The sequence below is a fragment of the Nilaparvata lugens genome, chromosome X (assembly GCF_014356525.2).
Source record: "Nilaparvata lugens isolate BPH chromosome X, ASM1435652v1, whole genome shotgun sequence".
In the NCBI taxonomy this organism is placed as follows: Eukaryota; Metazoa; Arthropoda; class Insecta; order Hemiptera; family Delphacidae; genus Nilaparvata; species Nilaparvata lugens.
The window spans coordinates 71935324-71962924 of record NC_052518.1 but is presented as its reverse complement, the minus strand read 5'-3'; the positions used below and the strand labels follow the sequence as shown (position 1 = coordinate 71962924).

Sequence of the window (27601 nt, the reverse complement as noted above, 5' to 3'; positions counted from 1 at the left end):
ATTATTGTGTTTCCCAAAGATCTCCTGTAACATCATCATTGTGATATTAGCCGTGTGCGCTGTTGCACCATCTTATTGGTGTCTCGTTCATCAACCTGTAACAACAGTATGATGATGATCTGTTAAAGTTCATCTGTTAAAAAAACGTTCATTTAAAAAGATTGGACAATTTTTTGCGTGTAGTTTCACATCAAACTCCGACTTTCAGCAAATGTGATGGGGTCTTTTGAGAGTTGAAGGTTTTTTGAGTCTAAAATGTTATTGTTCTGGCTGTTTAGATGAACTATGTTTTATTAGACTAGAAAACATTATTAAGGATGTGCAAAGGCTAAAAATAAACTTTTTACTCGTGATATTTTTCAAAGTTTTTTTGATTTTTATATCATCAAGCTATCAAAATGAAAAAGTTTTCTCAGGAAAACATTTTTTCCGATCATTACTTTCTGAGATATGAGCGACTGAATTTTGAATTTTAGGGACAGAACATTTCAAATTCGGTACGATATAAATCCATGAGATTTAAAGGATGGATTATTCATGGTATTGTTGATCTAGTGAAACAAAATTTTTCTGAACATATCAATTTTTGGAAAAGTTATTCAATTTACCAAAAATAACTCAACTAAAAGTTATTTTTAGTAAATTGAATAACTATCTTAAAAATTGATATTTTCAGAAAATTTTTGTTTTACTAGATCAACAATACCATGAAGAATTTATCCTCTAAATCTCATGGATTTATTTCTTACTGAATTTGAAATGTTCTGTCCCAAAAATTCAAACTTCAGCCGCTCATATCTCAAAAAGTAATGATCAGAAAAAAAATGTTTTTCTGAAAAAACTTTTTCATTTTGATAGCTTGATGATATAGAAATCAAAAAACTTTGAAAAATATCACGAGTAAAAAGTTTATTTTTAGCCTTTGCACAGCTGATAACTATTCTGATACACTTAAACACCTGATACTATCAAAAATAAAACTTGAAAATCATTAAACCAACAGTAACTCAGAGCCGGTTTCCAAGCTCGGGATTTAGCTCTAGACTTCAAACAGCTGGAGCCTACGGGGCGTAGTCGTAGTTTTTATGATAATCTATATTTTCTCCTGAAAACGCTTTTCCTTGACGAAATGATATATCCCTAAATAATTCAAAATTGCTGAAACTTTACACTATTTTCTTTTTATTTTATTTTGTGTTCAATTTTCTAGTCTTTCGAAATTTAATTTAAACGTGGACTACGACTACGCCACGTTTCAAAACGTTTCAATTTGCTGACTCCAGCTGTTTAAAGTCCATAGTGAGGTCCACGTTATAATGGAGTAAAGTGGAGTAGGCTAATAGTCTAGGCAACCAACACAACAAAATGCCAAATAGGGCAAATAATTCATGTATAAGCCAAAATTGGTACAGTTGTAGGGGAAGGCTTCTTAAACAACATACTAAAAGTACTGACCGGTGGGGAGTAAGGGGGGAGGGGGCTCTAAAGGTGCATTTTTCGGTTTTTTGTAAATAACTCAAAAACTATGGCCTCCAGGAAAAATGTTGTCATTAGTAAAATTGAACTATGTATAATTCTGTACAAAAAGGTCCTATGCACGTTTTTGATAGGATTAATAATAGTGGAGATATAAAGTGGAGAAAATAGGGAGGAATATTATTGTTCAAAATTACTATAGTTTACTGTTACTGTTACAAATTCTACTTATACTACTACAAATAATAATAATAATAATAATACTATGTGGTGTTTTTAATACCGGTTTGTGCGAATAATCCTAGTGAAGGTATGGAGGGCTTAAAGTCAAGATCATTTGACTGGAAGGGGGAGAGCAGACGGCTGGAACGTGGTGGCGTGCTATTTTACAACTCATGGATCATATTCAAAGGAGTTTGCTCAAGCGGTCATCCTTCCAACGGGAGTAGCTGGCGCATGATTCTTAAATATTCTAAGCGATAATTTATCAGCGCGACCACTAAGTCAACTGCTCCCTACAGCATACTGCATAAAATAATTGTGGATCACGCGGTACCCGGTAGAATAGCTTACAATATTATATATATATATATATATATATATATATATATATATATATATATATATATATATATATATAAATATAAATATAATATATATATATAATTTATTTATTAATAATCATTACATTACATCAATGTTTTGGGAATAATCCCATTTGACAGGTAACTTGTCAGTGCTAATACTAATACATACATACATACATACATATATACAATCAAAAAAATAAAATATTTATTAAGGATCTGTAAAGTATCATTAAGGATGGTAATGATATATACTACATAAACAAATCAATTTTCTTGTGAATAAAATTCTGTGATTGCATATAGGCTTTTCTCTAATAACATTTTTTTGACTTCCTGTTTGAATAGAATGACTGATTCAATGTTTCGAATGTCTGTTGGCAGCCTATTATACAGTCTCATTCCTGAATAAAATGGAGATTTTTCAAAAGCTACATTTGTGTGATTTGGAAATGCAATAATATTTCTATTTCGAGTATTATATTTATTATTATCTGTACAAAATTGGAACTTATTGATATTTACTTTAACAAAAACTACTAGCTGGTAAATGTAAATGGAAGGAAGTGTAAGCATGTAAAGGTGTTTGAAAAATGCTTTACATGAGACCCTTGATCTCAGTCTACAGGTGACTCTCAATATATTTTTATGCATGATGAAAATTCTACGGCTGTCTACAGAATTACCCCAAAAAATATTGTGCCGTAGCTCAAGTAGGAGTAAACATATGCATAATAGACGGTCAATAATGTGTTTCTGTCGAATGAGTTGAAAAGAGTTGAAATAACAAAATAGGCTTGGTTCAATTTTTTCATTAAGTTCTTGATATGATGCTTCCAGGAAAAATTCTGGTCGATGACAAGTCCCAAGAATTTAGTTGAGGAGGAGAGTGATAAGCTATTTCTAATGGTTCTAAATAATCAACCACTTATATTGTTTGACGCGTCCTTTTACTTAACTTTCAACTATAAAGAATTTTTGGAATTCACATATAATTCATTTCCTAAACTTAACAACTTACTTGATCACACGTTTTCACTATTTGCAGGTACCATCGCCAAGAGATAATACTATTTTGGACTACTCAAGATGGCAGCAAAATTTGATTGGCATTTTGACATTGGATATTGCGTATCACTCTGACAGTGAAATGGGTAAGTTAAAATTATAATACATGTAGATACGCAGAATGTTCCAAAATGGACTTAACAATTTTGAAAACTTATAAATTTGTCTAATAAAACCTACGGGTTAGATTATGTAAAGATGCTGCCATGCTACCAATTTCTCCTAAATCGGTTGGATAGCATTTTCCACCTATTAACCTAAGGAAAGTTATCGGCTCCAAAGTAATAAATTCTTGATAAACTATGAATGGATCTATCGCCTATGAATGAGAAATCCAGTTTTCAGAGCAAACCAACTTATAATCTTCAAAGAATTTTGGCAATTTACAACACAAATCCACAAAGAACAATACCTTACACACTTAAGCATCTAAAATCATTACGAGCTAAATACTTATCCACTTATGTAGTTGAAAAAACAATGGCTATAGGCTTGTAAACACAAGAAATAATTATAGACAAAAAATAGAACACTATAAACTGTTCAAAACTCAATTTAAAACATTAAAATTTCAATTAAATAGAAAAATATTCAGAGACTACAAAACACTTTTCAGTAGCCAGCCACCATTTTTTTAGAGAAGAAGACAAGCTACAAGTCAGAACAAAAACCACATCTCAAAATCAGTGTCGACGTCATGGACACGTCACCAAAAAATTATAAATTACAAATTTAGAATTTACATTTTACATTTGTTCTCAATAAAACTTTATTTTGAAACTGTTATTTTAATTTTATATATCCTCTATATGATCTGTTAATTCTGTTAACTCTGTTTACAGAGTTTGTTTTTTCGGTGATACCATGGAACAAGCAACACAATTATTTATGATAAATTCTCAGTCAAAAAGTTGTCCGTATATCGATTACTCTGATATTTACTATAAAGTTTTATAGATCTCGAATTGAAGATTCGATTCCAATCGAGAAAAAATGTAATATTACAAATACCCCCCTCTTGACATAAAAAATTTTACTGTTTGAAAATTTAAAGAAAAAATTACATTGACACAAATGGAAATTGTTGAAATTAAATTCGAGAACAGTAACAATTTTTTCTATAAAAACATTACATGTCATCCTATAATATTGAAAATTATTATAAAAATTCATCAATAGCATTTGTTATATGTTTCCAAACAATATTTCAAAGTATAGAATATCAAAATTACTTTTGATTTAGCTTTATAATTTAAAGGAAAATATCTCAATGGAAAGTATAATATATATAAAGAATAGTTTTTGAAATTGCACATAAATTTAATAGATAGAAAAATTCAATTTTTATTGCATAAGAAAAATTTAGTATGTTGAATAAAAAAATTATTATTATTATTTTTTTTAAATGAATTGATGAATTGTTACATTTAATTTTCACATAAAATTTCAATAAATCAAAAAATGTTCATTTCTTTCACTATTGATGTGGTTGATTTTATCGATGCAAATTTTGGAAAACAGTCTGTTAAGGCACTCAGTATGATTTTCAGTTAAGTGTGACTCCAGTGTGATGACATCACTGTTGGGCTGATCCGAATACTCGTAGTGTTGGGTTGATCTGGATGCACGTAGTGTTGGGCTGATACTTGTAGTCGACTGATGCATATCAAACTCCATACAGGTGACATCTCAGTTAGCATTGCCTCATGCTTGTAGTAGACGGCTGCATACCAAACTCGATACAGAGTCACGTAAATTTTGTATCATATTTGTAATTATACAATGTACATTTCAGGCTTGAAATGACAATGTAATTTGTTTTTTGGAAAAGAGATAGATGCTGCATACAGGATTAACTTAGGTGAGGATTAATTTAGGTAAGGTTTGGTTTTTTGATATTTTCAGCTTTCAAGGTTTAGAGTTCTGCATACAGGAATAATTTAGGAGAGGATTTTTTTTTGAATCAATTCTTTCATGATACTGTGACTGTTATTCTGAATTCAAAGTTGCGAACGTGAACATGGATGGCAATTACCTCCAGGTAATGTAGTAGTGTTGAAGTTTGAGTTACATGGTCAGCAATAAGCGTTGGCATTGTCATTGGCGTATGCTTTGGTGTCGGCATTGGCGTTGGCATTGTCGTAGGCATTGGCATCAACATTGGCGCAGGCATTGGCATCGGCGTAGACATCAACGTAGATATTGGCATTGGCATCAGCACAGGCATCGGCGCAGGCATTGGCGTAGACATCGGTGTAGTTATTGGTGTAGATATCAGAGCAGATATTGGCGTTGATATTGGCATAGGCATCAGTGTAGATAGTGGCGTAGTTATTGGCATCAGCACAGGCATCGGCGCAGGCATTGGCGTAGACATCGGTGTAGTTATTGGTGTAGATATCAGAGCAGATATTGGCGTTGATATTGGCATAGGCATCAGTGTAGATAGTGGCGTAGTTATTGGTGTAGATATTGGCGTTGACATTGGCATAGGCATCAGTGTAGATATTGGCGTAGTTATTGGTGTAGATATTGGCGTAGATATTGGCGTTGGCATCAGCGTAGATATTGGTGTAGATATTCAATTGATGAGTCACACTAGTTCGAAAATCACCCCAATGTTCTTAACACTCTTCATGGCGTTCACTTGTTGCCGATTTCGAGATTCACGTGATAATTATTTCAATGTTAATGTCCATGCTGTACCTGTTATCTTAAAATGCTTATAAACTAAAAGGAAAATTTTGATTAGGCTATCAATACAATCTAATACACATGAAAATTATTTCTAAGTATATAATCAATATAAAATGAAATTTGTTAACATCTTATTATACAGTCAGCAATACATATATTGTGAAATTTGGAGACATCAATTACAAAATTTTAATAGAAAAAAAATTTAATTTCCATTTATTCACTGTTCAAATATTTTATAAAAAGCAAATTATTCAATATTATTAATCATCGTTTGCTGGATACTATAGTTTATTTCGACTTTTCAATGTTCTAAACACAAACTACATTTCATGACAAAACTTTACTATCAATCATTAAACAAGAAATCATTCAAAACATCAAACATATTTGCTTCAAAGGCAATCAATATTCATAAGTAATCATCTGCATCTATGGCAATCAACATTATTAATCATTATTTTGCATCTATGGCAATCAACATAAGTAATCAACACAAAAAAATATTATCTCATTACTGCCTCTCTAAGTCATAACCTCTGTTATTCCTTCTTTAGGCAATAATGGGTTTCCATCTCAAAAAACAATCACATACCAGCAAAATTCTAATCAACAAACCCAACTAAAATTTCTACATACACTCCAGCATCCATTTCAAACGATAATCAATCATATCAAAATTTATAGAATAAACAGTTTTTAAAAATTTAGAAAAAGACATCAATTACAAAAACTTTAGTGAAATTTTAACCTTTAACTCATTTCAATTAATAATATGACAAGACGTTTTTATTTAATGAAAACATTATTATTCAAATTAACTTTCATTTATATTGAACATCTCATATATATGGTGACACAATTCATTAATACTTTCAAATTTTGAAGTTTTATTATTATAACAAAAGAATTTATACATAAGATTAAATTTCAGCATGTTCTAAATTGAACCATTTATTTTTTAAATAATTTCAGAATTTGAAGACTGTATAATAAGTACAAACATTTCAAGATTACAATACAAAGACGATCAAGATGGATAATGGGTAAATAAGTTCCCTAAAAAATACAAATAAGAGAAAAAGGAAAAATGGGTAATAAGTTCCCTAAAACAATATACACAAAATTGATACACTTCACATAAGTGATACATGATGAAAAAATATACCGCAAGCAAACAATTATTTACACTACAATGGATAGATTTTAGAAAAGTTAAGTTTTATCAACAATTTAAAGATTAGGAAAATAAGCTACTATTTTAACTTCCAAAATTATTTCAGAAAAATACAAATTTAAATGACTATGGACAAGATTGGTTAAGATATGCATCATAGAAGAATTTTACTGAACATTACACAAAGACAGGAAAGAATCGAAATTTGAAAAGATTAAGGGCCAAGAAAAATAGGCTACAGGAAAGAAAAAAGACACAACTATGGACTCTTACCATACACTGCGTAGTGATTATGCTATTCTGAATCCCGGCATAACACAGGATTCCTAATCATAACATAGTGCTGGGGAATACCCTTTCATCATGTGATTCACAGTCATCATCTTGTAAATAAGCAACTTGAAACAACCTTTGAATACTAACACATCAATGGTGACTTTGTGCTTTGTTTTCTTCAAGAACATGATTTTATTCATGGGTTCATTTGTTTCAACAAAGCCGTTTTGCTTACAAAAGTTAGTCATGTTTACTAAAAAATGCTTTGCATACACCCTTTCAATTTTCAATTGAAAGTTGAATTCATCAACTTGATTCAAAGCAAGATTCATTTTGTTTACATTGTTCCTAACCTCTACAGAAACCTGTCTCATGTAAACATTCACTTTACTTACTGTTTTCCTAACTATCAATTTGGCAATACTACTTTCTTTACTGTTGACTTTCAATAAAGACAACTCCCTACCTACTACATTACTCAATTCTACTATCTCACTAGGATTTACTTTTTCAATAACATTAACTAGGCCTACATTATCTGAAACTTGAACTAATTGATCTTGTATCTCAACACTACTATCATCCTGCTTCAATTTGTTTTCATCTTCATGATTATCACTCAATGTTTCATGTGTATCTTTTAATAGAAAGTTTATACTAACCTGCTCTAGTCTTATACTAGTACATTCTTGCTTCATATCATCAAACCTAGCACTTTGATCTTGTTTCAAATTATCAATCTTAGCATTTAGCTCATCAAGCCTAGCATTTTGCTCATCAAACTTTTGTGTTAGGAATGCTATAAGATTCAGATCATTTTTAATGTTTGCCATTTTGTAATATGCACTGATATATCTATTCATTAAAACATGACCACTCCAGAACTGACCTCCCATTCAGCAGTATACCATTCATAACCTATCAAGACATCTATCCTACCAATAATTTTTTATAACCAGGGATTTCATGGTGTACCATTTGGGACATATTTATTTTGTAATTCGGTCCCACCACAGGGGTAACATTTGCCGTGCTACCAATTTCTCCTAAATCGGTTGGATAGCATTTTCCACCTATTAACCTAAGGAAAGTTATCGGCTCCAAAGTAATAGATTCTTGATAAACTATGAATGGATCTATCGCCTATGAATGAGAAATCCAGTTTTCAGAGCAAACCAACTTATAATCTTCAGAAGAATTTTGGCAATTTACAACACAAATCCACAAAGAACAATACCTTACACACTTAAGCATCTAAAATCATTACGAGCTAAATACTTATCCACTTATGTAGTTGAAAAAACAATGGCTATAGGCTTGTAAACACAAGAAATAATTATAGACAAAAATTAGAACACTATAAACTGTTCAAAACTCAATTTAAAACATTAAAATTTCAATTAAATAGAAAAATATTCAGAGACCACAAAACACTTTTCAGTAGCCAGCCACCATTTTTTTAGAGAAGAAGACAAGCTACAAGTCAGAACAAAAACCACATCTCAAAATCAGTGTCGACGTCATGGACACGTCACCAAAAAATTATAAATTACAAATTTAGAATTTACATTTTACATTTGTTCTCAATAAAACTTTATTTCGAAACTGTTATTTTAATTTTATATATCCTCTATATGATCTGTTAATTCTGTTAACTCTGTTTACAGAGTTTGTTTTTTCGGTGATACCATGGAACAAGCAACACAATTATTTATGATAAATTCTCAGTCAAAAAGTTGTCCGTATATCGATTACTCTGATATTTACTATAAAGTTTTATAGATCTCGAATTGAAGATTCGATTCCAATCGAGAAAAAATGTAATATTACAATGCATAGACTTCATAGACTTGAAGAAAGCGTGAAACTCCTTAAAATCACTTCGCCCATATGGGCTACTTGATTCAAATAAAAACTTTACTATCCTTTTATTAAAAACTTGAAAATATTTTAAAGGGTACTATAGTTTTTATATGAAACTCCTTATATCCGCATGGCTTTGTTAATGACTAAGGTTAGTCTAACCGAAGATAACGCCTTTCTAATTCAAACAAATTCAAATTATTATACTCTGCTTCGTGATAGACAAATTCTGAAAAGTGAGAGTGTATTGCAATATCTTATTCACAATCGATTTTTCTCAAAGCAATTTTATGGTTCAAATTGAACCACGAAGTGAAATATATTTGATGTACGGTAAGAGTAACTAGGTGTTGAACATTTCTAATGTTCCAGAATAGACCAAATAGAGTTGAGACTTTGTCCAAATTCATTTCCACATTAATTTTCGCTAAAGAAAAAGCTAATAGCTGTAAGGAATCTTATTCCCGGAATTGGAAAACCTCATTTTCATCTTTGAAGAGATCTTTGTAATATTATTACATTTGAACTTTCAATTTCAGACCCGAGAACAATCATCAATCTGAATGCACGCTTGGGTTATAACAACAAAGGCGACCCTGAAGGAGAGTGGAAATTATATGCATCATCTTTCGAAGAGAGGACGTTGGATTGCTCTATAGAAACTGTAAGATCCTGTTATTCTGCTTTCACTTGACTGGAAATATTTATTCGGTTACATTAATTTTCTTTATACTATATGATAGCAGTGAAATTTACTTCTGTTGATCCATTATCACATGTTTCAAGATTTTCCGTTGAAATGATGCGAGGACTAATGGAATAATAATTATCTTGTAAACAGTAAACCTGCTAATTCTATGAAAAGTATTTCAATTCAACATTGTATTGTTTTATCAGTTGTGAACTATTTTAGAGCGGTGGGAGTCCTCATCATAAAACTAGCAGATGTCACCTATGCTTTGCAAGGGCCTGTGAAGAACCCTCATAGTTAGATAGAATTATAGTTTTATATATAGTTCCATGATGTAAATAAAAAGAGTACTATCCTATCAAATTTACAATATAAAAATTAGTTGAAAAATATAAAAAAACTATTTATAATAATTTTTCAAAATTACTCATTGAAGATGAAATTCTCAGAAAAAAAAATTCCGAAGTCACGTATGTTAGCTCGGCGCCACCAGTGCACTGGGTGAAGTAATTATTTGATTGGGCTGTTCTCCTTACTCCTTACATAAACATTGTATCAAAATATGAATGAATTTGTTTAAATTAATGAAATTCCAATTAATTGATTAATAAAAATTGGCTCATTATAACCATCTTCAGTAAATTCAGAATCTTTTTGCCAAACTTCATGTTCATCATTTCGTTAGTTTAGATATGATTATGCGCATTAAACAACATGTCTCTATCTTACATGTCAACTACTAAATTGAAAGTCATTTTTATGTATACAGGAATGGTGAAAAATATGAAAACAGCTTAATATTTATTTTACAAGGATAGTTTGGCAATAGTTTTTATTGGGTATTTAGTAAAACAAATGTAGAAACATTAACATAAATTAACCTAGGATAGACCTAAATGTATGTAAGCAGCTGTTTAAATTCTAATAAAATAGATTTAAATTCATGTTTTTATTTTTTACATCATGTGTCGGCGATTGTCAAAAATTGCTTTAACGCCGAAACGTGAAGTAAAAATGGAAATATATTGAAAAGGTTACTTTGATTTCTAATTCCAACGTAAATAAAAGTAGTCCTGAACAAGAAAGTAAATAAGATAGAATAATGGTTCTGGTTCCAACAATAATTATAAAAATCAGTAACTAGAAATATAATTCTGTAGAATTGAATTTTTTCTCAACAGAAAATTGATATTGTTCTATTATCCTTGTTACCATAATACTATAAATAATGATCAATCTCAATTCAATACTAATTTTCTAGTATTGTTCATTACTTAATATTTTTAATATCAAGATTCGAAATTTCAAAATGGGGGGGAAAGTGAATAGGAAACTTGAGCCTGTTTGATTGATTCAAATAACTCGTTCTATTGTTTTAGAAACGTGATGGCTATCATTATACTTGCTCTTTCATACCAATGTTTGAGCTGGGCTCACTACACCACGACTTCTACCTTTTGAATATACGACTTCCCGTTGACAGTGAGAAACACATCAATGAAAGGCTGGGCCATATTGAGGACATGTGGCTTGTTGTAAGTAGTTTAATAAGTAATCTATTGTTTGGTCTTTTAAATACCCTTTTCCACACTCACATTTTTTGCGTTCACACGACGCCCTGATTGTCGACCTAGATCGTTGAAGCCATTCACACTTACCGACACCGAGACATCATCTGCAATTTTTTATTTTTTTTTTTATCAAACAGACTATTATCATTTGTATAAGAGTAAAAACGTCATATTCCGCATACCCATGTTCCTTGGCTACCGGAATATTTACAGTACGCTACCTAAGCTCAAATCGATGTTCAAAACTCTCGATGACAGAGTGATGTCGGCCAACAATCGACCAGTGTGTGAGTGTGTATTCATGACACCATGTAATACCTACTACATCGGGACAGTTTTGTGTATTTGTAAGGAGGGTCAAATTGGGTTAATTGTACGCAAGCACAACACGAAACGTGGTGCGGTTATCAATTGGAGGAAATTTGCAATGGCCGGCTCGATCTCCTGATTTGCTCCCGTGTAATTTTTTTGGAATCCCGTGTCTATATGAACCGTTCGAAGACACACGATTTAAAGAACAACATACAGATGGAAATCGCCAAAATTACGCATGCAATGCTTGAAAGGGTGATATCAAATACTATAAATAGGTACTCCGAGTATATCCAGAGTGGCAAATGTCACCTCTATCATATACTCATCAAAACTACATGAAACAAAACTTTAAATACATACTCAAATTTTGAAAATAGAATAAAACTTTTCTGACTTTGCGTATTATAAAGTTTTTAAAAAAGTTATGATGCCGCACTCCTCTGAATTATGAAGAACTGAAGATAAGAGATATTGTACTTTTACTCATTGTTTATTTCCAGCTGCAGTCAATCGAAATTTATGAATAATTCAAAGAACTACTAGTTTTCATATCTCTAAAATCATTATTAGTAACATTTTCAAATGCTGCCTAGCAACCTGAAAATATCAAACTATAACAAGATACGATTTTCCAGTTAGTTCTCGTTCTATTTTTTACATGTCTCACTTTTCAATGCATTGAATGAAAGTATTCAATCATTTCCAAGTAATTGATAATAGGCTACTAATAATTAATATTTGTAATCAATAATAATCACAATACTAGTACCCTTTTCGGACGGTTCTCGCTACTAGTAGTAGTTCTTTGTTTTTAATCTTTTAAGAAGCTTTTCAAAATATTTGAATGAAATTTGTGAGCTCATTTGACCTTTTGACTTGGGAATAAATCCTTCTTTCTTGCAGGTAATTAATCAAACTGGAGGCTTCACCAAAGTCTGGATGACAATGAAAAGCATGTTCTTTCCTTTTATTGTTGGTATAATGATTTGGTTTTATAAAAGAGTACACATGCTCAACAGAGAACCAGTGCTATTGGAATACATGCTAATGTTTCTCGGGTGTGCTTTAATTTTCCTGAATGGTAAGTAAAACATCAATATAGCTCTGTAAATATATAATATTATAGCTTTATTTACATTCTTGAAAGAAAAAAAGCCTCTTTTGTGAGGTATATGTGGTTGGTAAAAAATACTATTTCACATTAATTTACATTATACAATTTTTCACTTTTTAATTCAGAGTTTCTGTCAATAATTTTTGCCCATCTTCCCCTGTCTCTAGCTTCGGTCAGTCACGAATCTCCAACTCGTTGTGAAAGTTGATCCCTTCACCGGAGTGCTGGGCGGGCGTCCCCTTCCTCTGGTCCTGTCCCGTGGTATCCATTCTTCGCCCATCTGTCAGCTTCCATCCTTGCCACGTGACCGGCCCATCTCCACTTGATTAGATGAGCTTCCCGCTGCAGATACTTCACATTAATCATTTTCAAAATTTCCGTGTTTCTAACTCTCTGTTGCAGTCGAAGCCCGAGTATACTTCTTGACATTTTTGTCCGAGTTGTCTCTAATCTTCTGTCAAGCTCAGACCCGTTCAATAGTGATGGATAGACACACTTTCCAAGGGCTTTCGCTTTAAATGCATTCGAGAAATCTCCTTTGAATATTTTCCCAAGGATCCAATACTTCTTCCTTCCCTTGTTTATTCTCTGCTTTATTTCCTTCCCTGTTCGATTCTCGAAAGATGATTCTCGTAGCCCTTGCTTATTACTCGGTTTTTTATTACTGATGCGTATATTTTGTAGATGGTTGATGTCAAAGTGATAGGCCTGTAGTCTCTTATATCTGCACGAGAACCTTTTAAGAATAGAATTATAATTTTACTTCGTCAATCTGTGGGCACTGTCCTCTCCACCATAATTTTATTGAAGAGTTGTCTCAATGATCGAAGTAGCAGATCGATTGCGAAAATTATAACTTCATTTGTAATACCGTCATCTCCAGGAGCTCTATTCTTTTTCAAGCGTTTAATAGCATGTCTTATTTCTTGTAATATATCTGTTACTTGATCAGTTATATGCTCTGTGACGTTTGTTTCCTCTTGTCCTTCGTCATTCCTCTCTCCATATAGCTCCTCATAGATTTTGAGAATTCATTATTGTGCTTATGATACGTTCTTCATAATTCTTGATTTCTTCTCTTATTTGCGTTCTTACTTCCTTCCTAAGCTGTCGATGTTCATTTTTGTTCTACTGTCTTGTTAATGATTCTATTCAACCGCTCTCGTTCTTCTATCATTCGTTTTGTAGGAATTTAATTTGTTGATTTCCCATGTTGAAATTGATTAAACGAAACTAGATGAATGATGAAATATTGTTAATGTTGGATTGACAAAATTGGACTCTGGATAAAATTTTTATATAAACTGTTACAAGTGATAAACAAACTATGCCAGTTGAAAACATCACAGGTGGCGGTGGCAATCATATGATTCGCCACATTACCCCCCTCCCCCGCGGGCAGACGATTTGGCCATCCGAAATTTTGAAGCTTACTTTTTTTCTGGAACAGGGTGGGAAGGCTGAGGTGAGTCGTCTTGAAGGTTGTGTAAGAAACGGTCGAGGTTTCTCTGTAGATACATCACAGAGCACAGTAAGTGGTGATCCAGGAATGGGTACACGTTCCAATGAAAGTGAAGAATTCTCTGGTGTTATCTTCTGAAGTTGGGTACCTTTGACATATTGTATATCCATCGAAAACTCAGAGATGAATGATAATTAGTGGAAGTTGATTGTTGATTGGTTGAGTTTGTGGAGTTGATTGGTTGGGAAGCATAGACTGGAGGTTTGTGGTCTGTGCAGATAGTGAAGGGATGTCCTAAGAGGTGGCGAAAATGCTGTACCGCTACATAAACAGCAAATAGCTAACGATAGTATACTGGCCAGCAACTTTCTTTCAAAGATAATTTTTTTGAAAAGAAAGCAAGAGGTTGCCATACGCCTTCAACTAGTTGTAAGCATTCTCCAATGAGTGGTTAGAAGCATCAGTAAATAAACCAAGTGTAATTCTTGAATGATTACTCTTATTTCCCATTCCTGAATTACATAGTACTGTCATTCATTCATGCTTCATTAGGAAATATTGCTCTCTCCCAGTCCAGATGTTTGGCGGTATTCAAAAAGTGTTTTCTTCTTATGTTTACTACTTGATTGATTCTTGCTTCAGAAGTGTAATTTTCATTTTTGTAGAAATTAAAACTTGAAAGAGTTCAATGCAAAATTTCATCTTTTTATAGATTAATAACAGTTTTAAAAATACATTTTTTTAGAATTTTAAATTCTCGGCAAAAGTTATCCAATAGATGCTGTAATATTGTGAACTGTTCACATTGAACAGAAATTTGTTCTTCATCCATCGTGGTGTAACTTGAGTAACTAGGTAATTTTTAGGTAACTTTTACTCACATGAAATACCTGTAAAAATGCTTGTTGTTGATCACGTCGGGGTCACCAATATAGGAATTTAGTTTGTTGATTTCCTATGTTGAAATATATTAAACGAAACTAGATGAATGATGAAATATCTTTAATATTTTTAGTTGGAATGACAAAATTGGACTAAAGATAAAATTTTTAAATAAACTGTTACAAGTGATAAACAAACTATGCCAGTTGAAAACATCACAGGTGGCGGTGGCAATCATATGATTCGCCACAGTTTTGTTTCTTTTTATAATTTACTATTTATTCGTCCATGTCCTGCGCCCTGTTGGTTTACTCAGTTTGTTTTCCTTGCTGCCTCTTCAATGGACTTGACAATTCCTTCGTAAATATTTTCAATTGAGTTGTTATCCGAAATTCTCCTATTGTTCAACTCCTGTTCCAGATTCCCGACAAATTCTGCTTCATTTGAGGTAATAGCTCAATAGGTCAATTAGCTTTATTCACATTCATTAATTGAACAAAAGCCTCTCTTTATGAGGTAATTTTGGTTGGCAAAAATTTTCGAATATTTACAGATTTACAATTTGTATTTAAATTTGTCTCGTAATCATTGTCTGGCTTCTTCTAGATTGCTATAATAATTTATAACTTTTCCACTATTTTACTCCAAAGTTGCCTGTCTCGTGCAGTGGTTGCCCAAGCATCTCCTACTCTCTGGCACAGCTCGTCCCTCCATCGTATTGGTGGCCGTCCTCTGCTCCTGGTCCTGTCTCGTGGCACCCATTCAGTGCAAATTCTGGTCCAGCGGTCTTTATCCATTCTCGCGACGTGGCCTGCCCATTTCTACTTCAATACGTGAGCCTCTTTCTGAAGATACTTTACGCGCATTCTTCCTAGTATTTCGGTGTTTCTTGTGCGTTGGTTCAGACGAATACGAAGAATACTACGTAGCATTTTTGTTTGAGTAGTTTCTAGTTTCTTGTCCAAGTACTCGGTGAGTGCCCATGTTTGCGCACCATATAATATCGCAGGATATATGCACATGGTCAATGCTTTAACTTTAAGAGTGTTGGAATAGTCACCCTTAAATATTCTTCTCAACGACCAATACTTCTTCCATGACTTATCATTCCTGTGCTTGACTCCTTTGGATGCTCTGTTTGTGAAAGACAATATTTGGCCTAAATATTCGTAATCCTCCACATAATCAATGTTGCCACAGTTTACTTCAATCCTAGTTTTTTTCGGAATTTGTCATTAACCTCGTTTTCTGAGCGTTTAGGTGTAAGCCCATCACTTCACTAGCGTCAATAAGTTCCATGAGCATTCCCTTCATTTCCTCAGCGCTCTCTGACACCAACATTACGTCATCCGCAAATCTTAGATTTGACAGTTTTCTTCCATTGATTCGGAGTCCCTTTTCCTCCCAGTTTAATCTGCAGAATATGTACTCTAAGCAGGAATTGAAGATGAGTGGAGAGAGTGGGCAGCCTTGCTTCAGTCCTTTTTCGATTTTTATGTCTTTTCCTCGTCTCTCCAGCTCTAAATAGATTACTGTATTTTCATATAAACTCTTGTTTACTTCTATGTAGTTTATGTCGATGCCAGACTCCTCTAGGGCATCCCACATCCTGCTGTGATTGAGACTATCAAACGCCTTGTGGAAATCCACAAGACCTAGGTAGAGTGGTATGTTGTATTCGATGGCTTTCTCTATGATCTGATTTGCAGTTTGAAGATGGTCAGTTGTGGAGTATCCTGGTCTGAATCCTGCTTGCTCGGTGGGGTGGTTTTCGTATATTTTATTCAACAATCTGTTCTTTATTATTAAATCGAATAGCTTATAAATTACTGAGGGGAGAGTGATTGGTCTATAGTTTTTTATATCCATTCTTGATCCTTTTTTGAACAATATAATCACTTTATTTTTTCTCCATGCTGAAGGTATTGATTTTTCGCGCAGGATTTTGTTGAATAACAATTTAAGGGATTGCAGGAGTTTTTCTATTCCTATTATCAATGATTCGCTTGTTATTCCGTCCTCGCCAGGTGCTTTTCCTTTCTTTTGGTTTTTTATAGCATTTATTATTTCTGCCTCTATTATCTCCAAATCTTCAGAATCACTGCCGTTTGTTTGTTGATTTTCAATCACTTGTTGGATTTCATGTGTGGTGTCCCTCTTATATAATTAAATGAATAAATGAATTTATTTCCTCCTCAAATTACAAATTACAAAAGTAGTAATTCTTTATAGAACTCTGAGACGTGATCTATGATTTGATTTCTTGCCGTTGTGATCCCATCATCAGTATTTAATTTAGCGATCCATTTTGTTTTTGTAGTACTCAGTTCTTGATTTATCTTTTTAGTTGACCCAGTCGTCAACATGACTGAATTTATTACATCCTCTTCAAAATCCTTTATCTCTCTCCTGATTCTTCTTCTTATTTGTTTTCTAAGATTTCTGTGCTCTTCCTTTTCCTCTTCTGTCTTTGATACAATCCTGTTCAACCTCTCACGTTCTTCAATCAATTCCATTGTTTCAGATGAGATTCTTTTGCTTCTTCTTTCTCTATACTGCGCTCTTTTAGATTTGTTGGAAGCTATTCTAATAGATTGTACGATACAGTTATATATTTCCTCAATACTTCTATTTTGGGATATGTTTTGTTTTCTAATCTCTTCAGTTAAATTTTCAACTCATATGACTTTCCTCCTTGTTTTCCACCGGTTTCTCAACAAAGTTTTTTCCGTGAGTTGAGGGTCTCTGTTCACTCATTTTTCTCCCTTCATCATGCGCCTCGCTGGGTTTGGTGAGGTAACTCTCTATGCTTCTATTCCCTTCCGCTTTTCTCCCTTTCTTTCCAGTTTGCTTTCCGTGGAATTTCTTGTTTTCCTCTTCTAGTATCCTTGGAGACGACTCCTCACTTCTAGCACGCTTAGCTGTCTTGACCTCTTGTTTATCCAGGTCTTCAAGTGAATACAATTTACCGTCGATTCAGCTTATCTTTGGTCATGGAAACTCTTTTTCCCTCGCTTTTCAACTTTATCAGGTGCGCGAATAGTTCTTTCCTTACAGCTCTAGTTTCTTGAGAGTAATCCTCCTTGATTTGAACATTTTTGAATTGACTTGCACCTTGAAGTTTTACCTTTTCTCTTAGTACAAGAATTTTCATCGGCATCGAATTGAATTTTACTAACACTGGAGCATTTCCTCTATTCTTGTTTGTCTTCCATAGATCTTTGATACAGCTACAATTCATTTCAGGGACCAAGAACTTTAGTAAATTCGTGATTTCTTTACTCATTTCAAAAAAGTTTTTGCTTTGTACACCATAAACAAGTAGATTAAACTTCCGTTCTCTCTCCTCAGCAATCTTGACATTTTCTACAACGTTCTTTTTTATGGTGAGAATCTCTGACTTGATTCCATTAATTTCTTCTTCAAAACGACTGTTCATTGTTTCCACTTTGCTGTCTAAAGAGTCAAGCTTCTGTAATTTATCAAGAATTGTGTCCAACTTTTCCTCAATTTGTGACATGATGTAGAGTGATTTAGTATTAGTGTGAGATTTGGAATACTGCGACCGGAATTTGAAATAATATACTAACTCTTTCCATATTAATTGGGTGAGTTTGATAATATATTTGTTTGAAGGCTAATCGTTTTAAACAGCCCGACTGATATAATCAGTTTATTCTGAAAACGTTTCGTAGGTCATTAACTATATCAGTGTTTACAGGTGGATGTAGATAAGTGCGGGTTTGTGATGTAGCTCGTCTCTCTCTCTCTCTCTCCACGCCTTTATCTTCCTCTCTTTGTTGTTACTCCGTTATATCTCTAGTATTTTCCTGTCATAGAGTATCAGGTAATTTTTTGTATCAATGGTTGCTGCCTGAAGTTCAAAGTCCACTTTGCGAGTCCGCCTGTGTTGGAGTCCTCTACTTCGGTTTCTACTTTCTAACCTAGAACTAAACTTTAATATTCGAATAACCACAGTTTATTTACGCTGGAAATTTACACAAAGTGATTTGGTAGCTTGACACCATATGTTCTCAAAATGTTGAATTTGTTCACTAGAAGTCACTATTATGTTTATAAACCTATCCAATTTGTAATTTCACTTGAGCACAATCACGCTAATGTTTTACCACAGCAGTCACGGCTGCCAGCCTCATTTAGGGTATTCGTCTTTATTTGTTTTTCTTTATAAAGAACCTTCTCTTTGGAAGAAGTATTTTTGCCATAAGGAGTCTATGATCATAATCAAACTTGAGCCCACTGAGCACTTTCAACTCTCTTATGAAATTATTAGAGTTCTCTACCATAAAAAATTCGATTTCATGGAAATTTCCATTGGGTGACTGCCATGTCCATTTCTCTACCAGTTGACCCTCGAAGAAGGTATTCATTATTTTCAAATTGTTGCATGAAGCAAACTCCAGGAGCTTCTCTCCTCTCTCGTTTCTGAGTCCAACTCCGTAAGGCCGTGAAAATATATCGTTGTTGATTGAAATAATTACTTGAAATAATTTCAGTTACTTCAACCAGCCATTTGAAATTACGTTACCAGAGATTCTTTGTAACTACTCTATTCAACCATAATACTGTGTAGTAAAACGAGATGTATTTGTTATTCATGTCATTTAAGAAGTCATCAACCGGTTGATGTCACTAAGGTTTTGCAGGAAATTTTAAACAGTTAAAATATTCTTTCTGGACGATTTGACAGCTTGGAAGGGAAGAGTAAGAGTATCAAGAAGAAAATTAGAAAATGAATATTGCAAGCCAACAAGATATTAGGATTGCTACCTGGAATGCCAATGGAATAAATAATATCAATGATAATAGAAAACAAGAAATTGAAATATTTCTAAAGACACGGAATATAGATGTTTGCCTCATCTCTGAAACCCATTCAACTGAGCACACTCACTTCAAAATCAATGGATATAATGTTTATGAAACTATTCATCCTCAAAATCAAGCAAGAGGTGGAAGTGCTGTAATAGTGAAGGAGAATATTAAACACTATGAAGACTTCAGTATTCAAAGTGATGAAATACAGCTAACTGTAGTTGGAATAGAGTCCATCAACCAGAAAATACTTGTTGGAGCTGCATATTTTCCACCACGTCACAATTTAAAGAAAAATGATTACACAAATATTCTTCTTCAGCTTGGAGATAGATTCATAGTGGGTGGAGATTTTAATGCCAAGCATAAGGATTGGGGTTCAAGACTCATAACTACCAAAGGAAAAGAACTCATAGAGGCTATCCAGGAGCTGGGCTGTGAATTCCATTCAACAGGGACACCTACTTATTGGCCAACAGATTCGATTAAAACTCCAGATCTTCTAGTTTTCTTTATAACAAAGAGAATATCCAGTTATTTTATTGACATTGAAGAGAGCTTTGACCTGGATTCGGATCATTCAGCTGTAGTTCTCACACTTAGTGAACGAATAAAAAAGAAAGAAGACAGACCAATGTTAGTCAACAGGACAACAGACTGGGAAGCTTTTAAAGTGGAGTTGGAGAATGAAATCAACTTGAATATTCCACTTAGAACAGCTGAGCAGTTAGATGAAGCAGCAGAAAATTTCATGTGGCAAATCCAGAAATCAGCCTGGAAAAACAACAGACAATACACCAGGAAAACAAAAGTATGCAATTACCCCCTGGAGATTCGGCAACTTGTTTTAGAAAAACGAAGGGCAAGAAGAAGAAGGCAACAAACTCGTGATCCTGCTGACAAGAATATCTTGAATAACAAAGCACAACAGTTGAGAAGAGAGATAAGGAAACTAACTGAGGAATCCATTAATAACTACCTTCAAAATTTGACAGCTACAGATTATTCATTATGGAAAGCAACAAAAATAATTAAGCGACCAATATTACAATCCCCTCCAATTAGAAAACCAGATGGTACTTGGGCAAGAAACAACAGAGAAAAAGCAGATATATTTGCTAATCATCTGGAAGAAATCATTCAGCCAAACAACATTCAATCTGAAATTGATCCTGAAGAAAATATGATAGATGATTTAGATACAGAGATTGATCTAGTTTCTAGAAATGAGGTTCAAGAAGAAATAAAATATAATCTGAATACCAAAAATACACCTGGATTTGATCTGATTACTGGTGAAATTATGAAGAAACTCCCAAGGAAAGGTATTGTCATGCTAACATATTTATTCAATGCATCACTCCGATTAAAGCATTTTCCTACAATTTGGAAGGTGGCAGAAGTCATAATGTTGCAAAAGCCTGGGAAATGTCCACAAGAAGCAAAATCGTACCGCCCAATATCTCTTCTACCTGTAATTTCAAAGCTTTTTGAGAAATTGCTAATGAAGAGATTGACTCCCATCATAAGTAGCAGGAATCTGATACCAGCCCATCAATTTGGTTTCAGGCAGAAGCACTCAACCCTGGACCAAGTACATAGAATCACCAATGTAATAGAGAAGTCATTAGAGAAAAAATCGATATGTTCAGCAATCTTCCTTGATGTGGCACAGGCATTTGACAAAGTGTGGCATGAAGGACTGATCATTAAACTTCATAAAATTCTCCCCACTCAACTTGTAAAACTTTTAAAATCATACATCAACAACAGATTATTCAGAGTAAAACAAGGTGACGACGTCTCTGAATTGAAGGAAATAAGGGCTGGAGTTCCACAAGGTAGTGTTCTTGGACCAGTTCTTTATGTGCTGTACACAAGCGATCAGTGACAATTGGATGCAGTGACAATTGCTACTTTTGCTGATGATATTGCAATACTGGCAGAAGGGGAAACAGTAAAAGAAGCAGCCACAAAACTACAGAATGCTAGCAATGAATTCAGTGACTGGACCAAAAAATGGAGAATTCGATTCGAATAAAACTAAATGGGAATGTAGTACCACACAGCACCAAAGCAAAATACCTTGGAATGACTCTTGACGCCAAGTTGAAATGAAAGAGCATATCAAGATGAAAAGGAGCGAGCTGGGACTCAAATACAGTAAAATCTATTGGCTGTTGGGCCGACAATCACACCTCTCATTGGACAACAAAAAGTGACTAGTTTTAATAGAAATGATAATGAAAAATTTTTTGGAAACTTGAGAATTCAATTCATATGTTTTACTGTATTTCAGTATTCCTTTTCAATTATTATGCAATGCATTATGAAATGTGAATAAATAAATAAATTATAAATCGTACTGTTATCGATGAATGTTTCTGCAATACATCTTTGTACCAAAGAAGTGAATGTCTTCCTCGTTACATTAATTTCCTGAAGATTGAAAGGAATTACGAAATAGACAAGAAATTGGACAAATCTGTTGTAGAATATTCATTCTTTATTATTTTATTCATTTATACAATAAGTAACTTTATACTACAATAAGTAAAATGATAAGGAGAGGAAAAATAAGGTAACCTTGTGCTATTCCTCTCCCAAATTTAGAAAACACAGTTCGAGATAGGTCAAGTCTTGTAGTTCTTCAACTCACAAAATTTCCAGTTCTCAAGTATTTTCACAAAGTAGATTTTAAAATTTAGATGCTTCAAAACTAAACATAGAGGAAATATTTCACATTATTATAACTAAAATAGGAAATACTCACATATTAAAGATATAATTTTGATTACCGAAAAACAAACTTATGAATCGAGTGAACTCAAATCTATAAATTTGAGTTCCTAGATTCTTCATTACATTATGCAATATAATAAACAGTATACAGTATTCCTGAATAACTAGAAAAATGAAATTTGCTAGATTATTTCTCATCATCATTGGATTTTTTATTTTGTTGATTTGTTTCTGGTGGTTTTTGTCTATTTTTGATAGTTTGTAGTTAATTATTTATTATTAGTTTCAAAATAATTACATAAAAACATTTCTTCTGTTTGTTTATTTCTAAATTATTCGAAGAAAATGAATTCTAGGTAAATAAGAATTTCTTGCCAACTAGGCTGATTCTTGTTTGGGATGTACTTTCTTTCTTATTTTCATAACTCCTATTTTCATAAGTTTCTATTGTGTTTTTTTTAAACTATTCTATTTTCTATAAAAATACTGTTTACGTTCCTTATTATTTGCAGATATTTCTGTGCACAGGTTTAACATTTAAGCAGGCATAATTTTTCCTACTACCGTGAAAAGAGACCATTCCTGCACTGATTACAGAATGCAAAATCTTTTTTTTTTTGCACTAGTGCACAAAGTACTATTCCGCACTCCAGATTTGCAACATGACAACACAAAATAGTAGGTTACATAGAGGATCAGTGCGCGAAGCCCAAAATGAAGTTGGCAACACAGACTGTGGTTGGATAGACTGTAGTTGCCTACATAAGATAAAACCCCCATAAAACAATCGATCATCAGAACGCTCTCAGTGGCTTAGTTGGGAGCGTGCTGGACTGGTAAACGAAAGGTTGCTGTGGTTGGGTTCGATTCCATCCACAGTCTTTATTTTGCTGAGAATTTTCACCTGTAATGAAAGATCATCCATGTAATTTTGACAAAATAAATATTGAAAATTAATTAATAAATGATTAATATTAAAAGTCAAAACATTCAAATTAGTTGAATTATTAATTGATCAATATTATTTATAAATACTTAAATTATATAAAATATTATAATTTACAAATACTGTATAAAATATAAAACATATTCAATGATATATTTTAAATATAATTGATTTTCCATTATTACGTTTCAAATAGATTTGTTAATAAATTATTTAAAAATTTGAATTTTTCATTTTAAAAGTAATTAAATTTGTTACTGATTACAAAATTACACGGACAAACATTTGTTGAATTATAGGACATTTCCTATTCACCCCCATCTACCCACTTTTCATATTCAATGGCAACTGTAGGAAATAGTTATTTGTGCAACTAGTGCGCAAAGTGACAATTTGCTGCACCGAAAGAAACGACGGCTCGGGCGGAATGGCTTCTTGAGTGCAGCAGAGGAACTTTGCGCACGTATTTCACATTAAATTTTTCCTACAGTTACCATTGAATATGAAAAGTGGGTAATTATGGATAAAATGATGGCTGAAATCCATCAAATGTTTGTGTGTGTGATGCTGTTATTAATAACAACCTTAATTCATTTAAAAATTAATAATCCAATTGAAGTTGAAAATTCTCAGCCAAAGTTCTCATTTTTATTCATTCAAGAATCAGAAAAAATACAGATAAAACAAAAAATTCGCATTCAAAATACTCGCCAACAGCTGGTTTGGATGACTGCAAAATGGCTGAACCGACAAGCGCGCGACCTAGCGGGAAGAATCGTACCTAACTTCGTTCTTTCATCCAGCTAAAAACAGTATTCAGATATTCAGAATAATTATGATTAACTAGAATTACCGAAAAATACTATAAGTAAACTAAAAAATATTTATAAAATAACATAGACAACAGAAAATATTTTATTGTAGTATATTCTAATGTTATTTTATTAATTTTATTGACATGGATTTCGAACGGTAATTATTTAACCTGAAAACTCGTATTTCAAAATGTGTGTTTGCTACATTTCTCATTGCTTGGAGTTGAAATAATTATTACTGTCAATAGAAAATAAACATTATTTATTATTAAATGATGAGAAGTTATTATTTAATTATGATTTACATAAACATTATTCTTGTTTTGGATTTCTAGATTGGGATTTTATCATAAATGTAGGGTAGCCATTGAAATGATTCTCATCTAAATCTAACCACAGTCATTGTTACCAACTTAATTTTTGTTTTCGTGCACTAATCCTCCATATAACCAACTATTTTGTGTTGCCATGTTGCAAATCTGGAGTGCAGAAAATTTTTTTCCCGCACTAGAGCGGAAAAGTGATTTTTTGCGTTCTGTAATCAGTGCAGGAATGGCCACTTTTCAAGGTAACTGTAGGAAAAATATAATGTGTAATACTTGCGCTGCACTCAAGTAACCATTCCGCACTCACCTACGGCTCGTATGTAAACGTTTCTTTCGGTGCAGTAAAGTGTTACGTACTAGTTACACAAATAACTATTTCTATTATGATAATAGAAACATGCTTTGTATAATGTGTGTTTTTGGGAACATTCATTTAATTTTAATTATTTTTTTTCAGCGCCTCTTGAACTAATGACTCTATGGTACGACATGCCCTTTATGCTTCTTCTGGCAGATATCAGGCAGGGCATCTTTTATGCAGCACTACTTTCTTTTTGGCTTGTCTTTGCTGGCGAGCATATGATGGTTTGTTGATTGAAGTATTATATTTATCATAAATTTAATACCGTTATAAGACCAGCTATTTATGTTTTGGTACAAAAAAGAGGCTCAACTATACAGGGTTTTCTCTCTAGTATACCAAAGGGCAAAGGCTACTGCGAACCAGATGAGTGAGGGATTTTTGAAGTTACGAATATAGGAGCCTATAAAAATAAAACAACTATTATCACACCGGTGTACTTTTGCCTGATGACCAACAGTCACGACCAGATCTATTCGTGTGGTAGAAACTAGAAAGAATTGAACTCAATTTTGGTCATCCGGACCGGCCTCTATGCACAGATTCGGCTGGAACGAACTTTCCGATTTTCCTTTCTAGCCAGCGTATGCAGGTCAACCTCTTTGGTGAACGGCAAATTGAATGTTGTCCTAAGATTGGTTTTCACACAAAAGCTGAAGGTGATTAGAACAGTGTATAGCTAGTACCTATGAACGCTGTTCGTAGCGAGGATTTCATAGTAAATAAGATAGTTAATAAGAACAGGCAATTAAAATGTTTAAACGTTTCTGTAATGACTTGTTAGTGCATCTAGATATTTTATGCATCTCTCATGTTATTTTTAGAAAAATGAGGTACCTCGATTTCATGATCTTCTCATAGTTATTCTGCATTCTCCCTGAAATAATGATGATTTTTAATCATCAATATTTATTCAATTATGATTTAAACATTATTGATCCATATCTATATTCTCCGAAAAATGTCAACTACTATTAAAAAGTATGCATCTGATACTATCACTAACTAGCTATTATAAACAACAGAATATTCTATAACTTTCTATTGCCATACAACTTTCACTTGGAAATAGATGCCTGCCACAAATGAACTAGCACGAGGAGATCTGATCATTGTGTCAAAAGTTATATGTTATGTGAAAGTTATGTGAAATTCTGATCCTTGAGGTTCCCTTATACACATCTCTCCACTAAATTAAGTGCATCTAACGGATAATTTTGATTCTTATGGAACATGATCTTATGAAGTTATATCATTGTGCGAAATCTCAATGTGAGGACAATGAAGTTCGTGATTATGATTGAAGCTAAGTATGAGGTGTTTTTCGAAATACAAGGAGCATTGTTGTCAGGTGTACCTGAAAATCTATATGAAATAGAGCGCTCTGCCAAGTCTCAGATTGTTGAGCACAAAATTACGCCCAGAGGGATTTTGAATTATATGTTTAAATGATAACAAAAGGAAGATATTGTACATCAAAGTTAATTTTTTCTTGAAATTTCACTCATTTTTGAAAAATCAAAACTCCATACTCATTGGAGATAGACAGTTCCGAATGATCTCATTTTATTCATAATTTCATAATCTAAAAAAAGGCGGGAGCGAATTTTTCTATGAGATTACTGGATTTGGCGGAAACAGGTGAAAACTGGAAAAAGAACCGAAAATACAAGGTTTTTGGACCATTCTGTATCCATCACAAGGATTTTTGCTTGCAAAAATTAGGTCTGGACTTCTCTTATGTATCCAAACAATATCTTAGAAAATCAGAACTACCATATGAATTGCAAGCACCAATGTATATAGTGTATATTCTGGGTCGTTTTTTACATGAAACAGCCCCAGAAGAATTTTTCTTGACGGTTCTATAATATAGTACAATATAATATAATTAATGTATTATAGTATATATAATACATATTTGTATTATGTATATTGGGGCGCTGAATTCGAATCTGAAATTTGCTGACACGCCAGAGGGCGGCAACCCCCCCCCCAAAAAGACCCAAAATTTCGGACTTTTTTTACTTCTTCCATCTTTTTACTTTTCATCTTAAACTGGATTAAATCTATATCAAGTATCATTATTTGTTATAATGTGATTCATCTTGTGTTTAAGCCAAAAGCTGATTTAATTCAGTTTGAGCATTCACTGTGCAAACGGCCCTTTATCTCGAAAACCTTGAGGTTTTCGATAAAAAGCATTCTTGAAAATATTAAATTAATAATTCAATTAATATTAATTAATTGAGTCGTCGCGCAGGACTCTACCATTTTTGGTTCCGGAGCTACAAATTTTCAAAAAGGAGTATTTTTAAAGGGTTTTTCAAAATTATGCAAACCTACCACTTCTACTCTATACAACTTTGATATTTTTCTAGTAATGATAAAAAACC

At 33.0% G+C, this 27601-nt stretch overlaps 1 protein-coding gene across 2 annotated transcripts in view; it reads left to right on the top strand.

The window, feature by feature from the left end:
* Nucleotides 1–27601, top strand: part of LOC111058070 (protein wntless-like) — a 94239-nt gene that overhangs the window by 10424 nt on the left and 56214 nt on the right. For both annotated transcript variants that reach the window (XM_039441571.1, XM_039441572.1), the window contains exons 3-7: nt 3112–3217; nt 9684–9808; nt 11215–11370; nt 12625–12802; nt 25302–25429. In XM_039441571.1, the coding sequence (XP_039297505.1) occupies nt 3112–3217; nt 9684–9808; nt 11215–11370; nt 12625–12802; nt 25302–25429 (693 nt within the window). The remainder of the gene's footprint in view (nt 1–3111; nt 3218–9683; nt 9809–11214; nt 11371–12624; nt 12803–25301; nt 25430–27601) is intronic.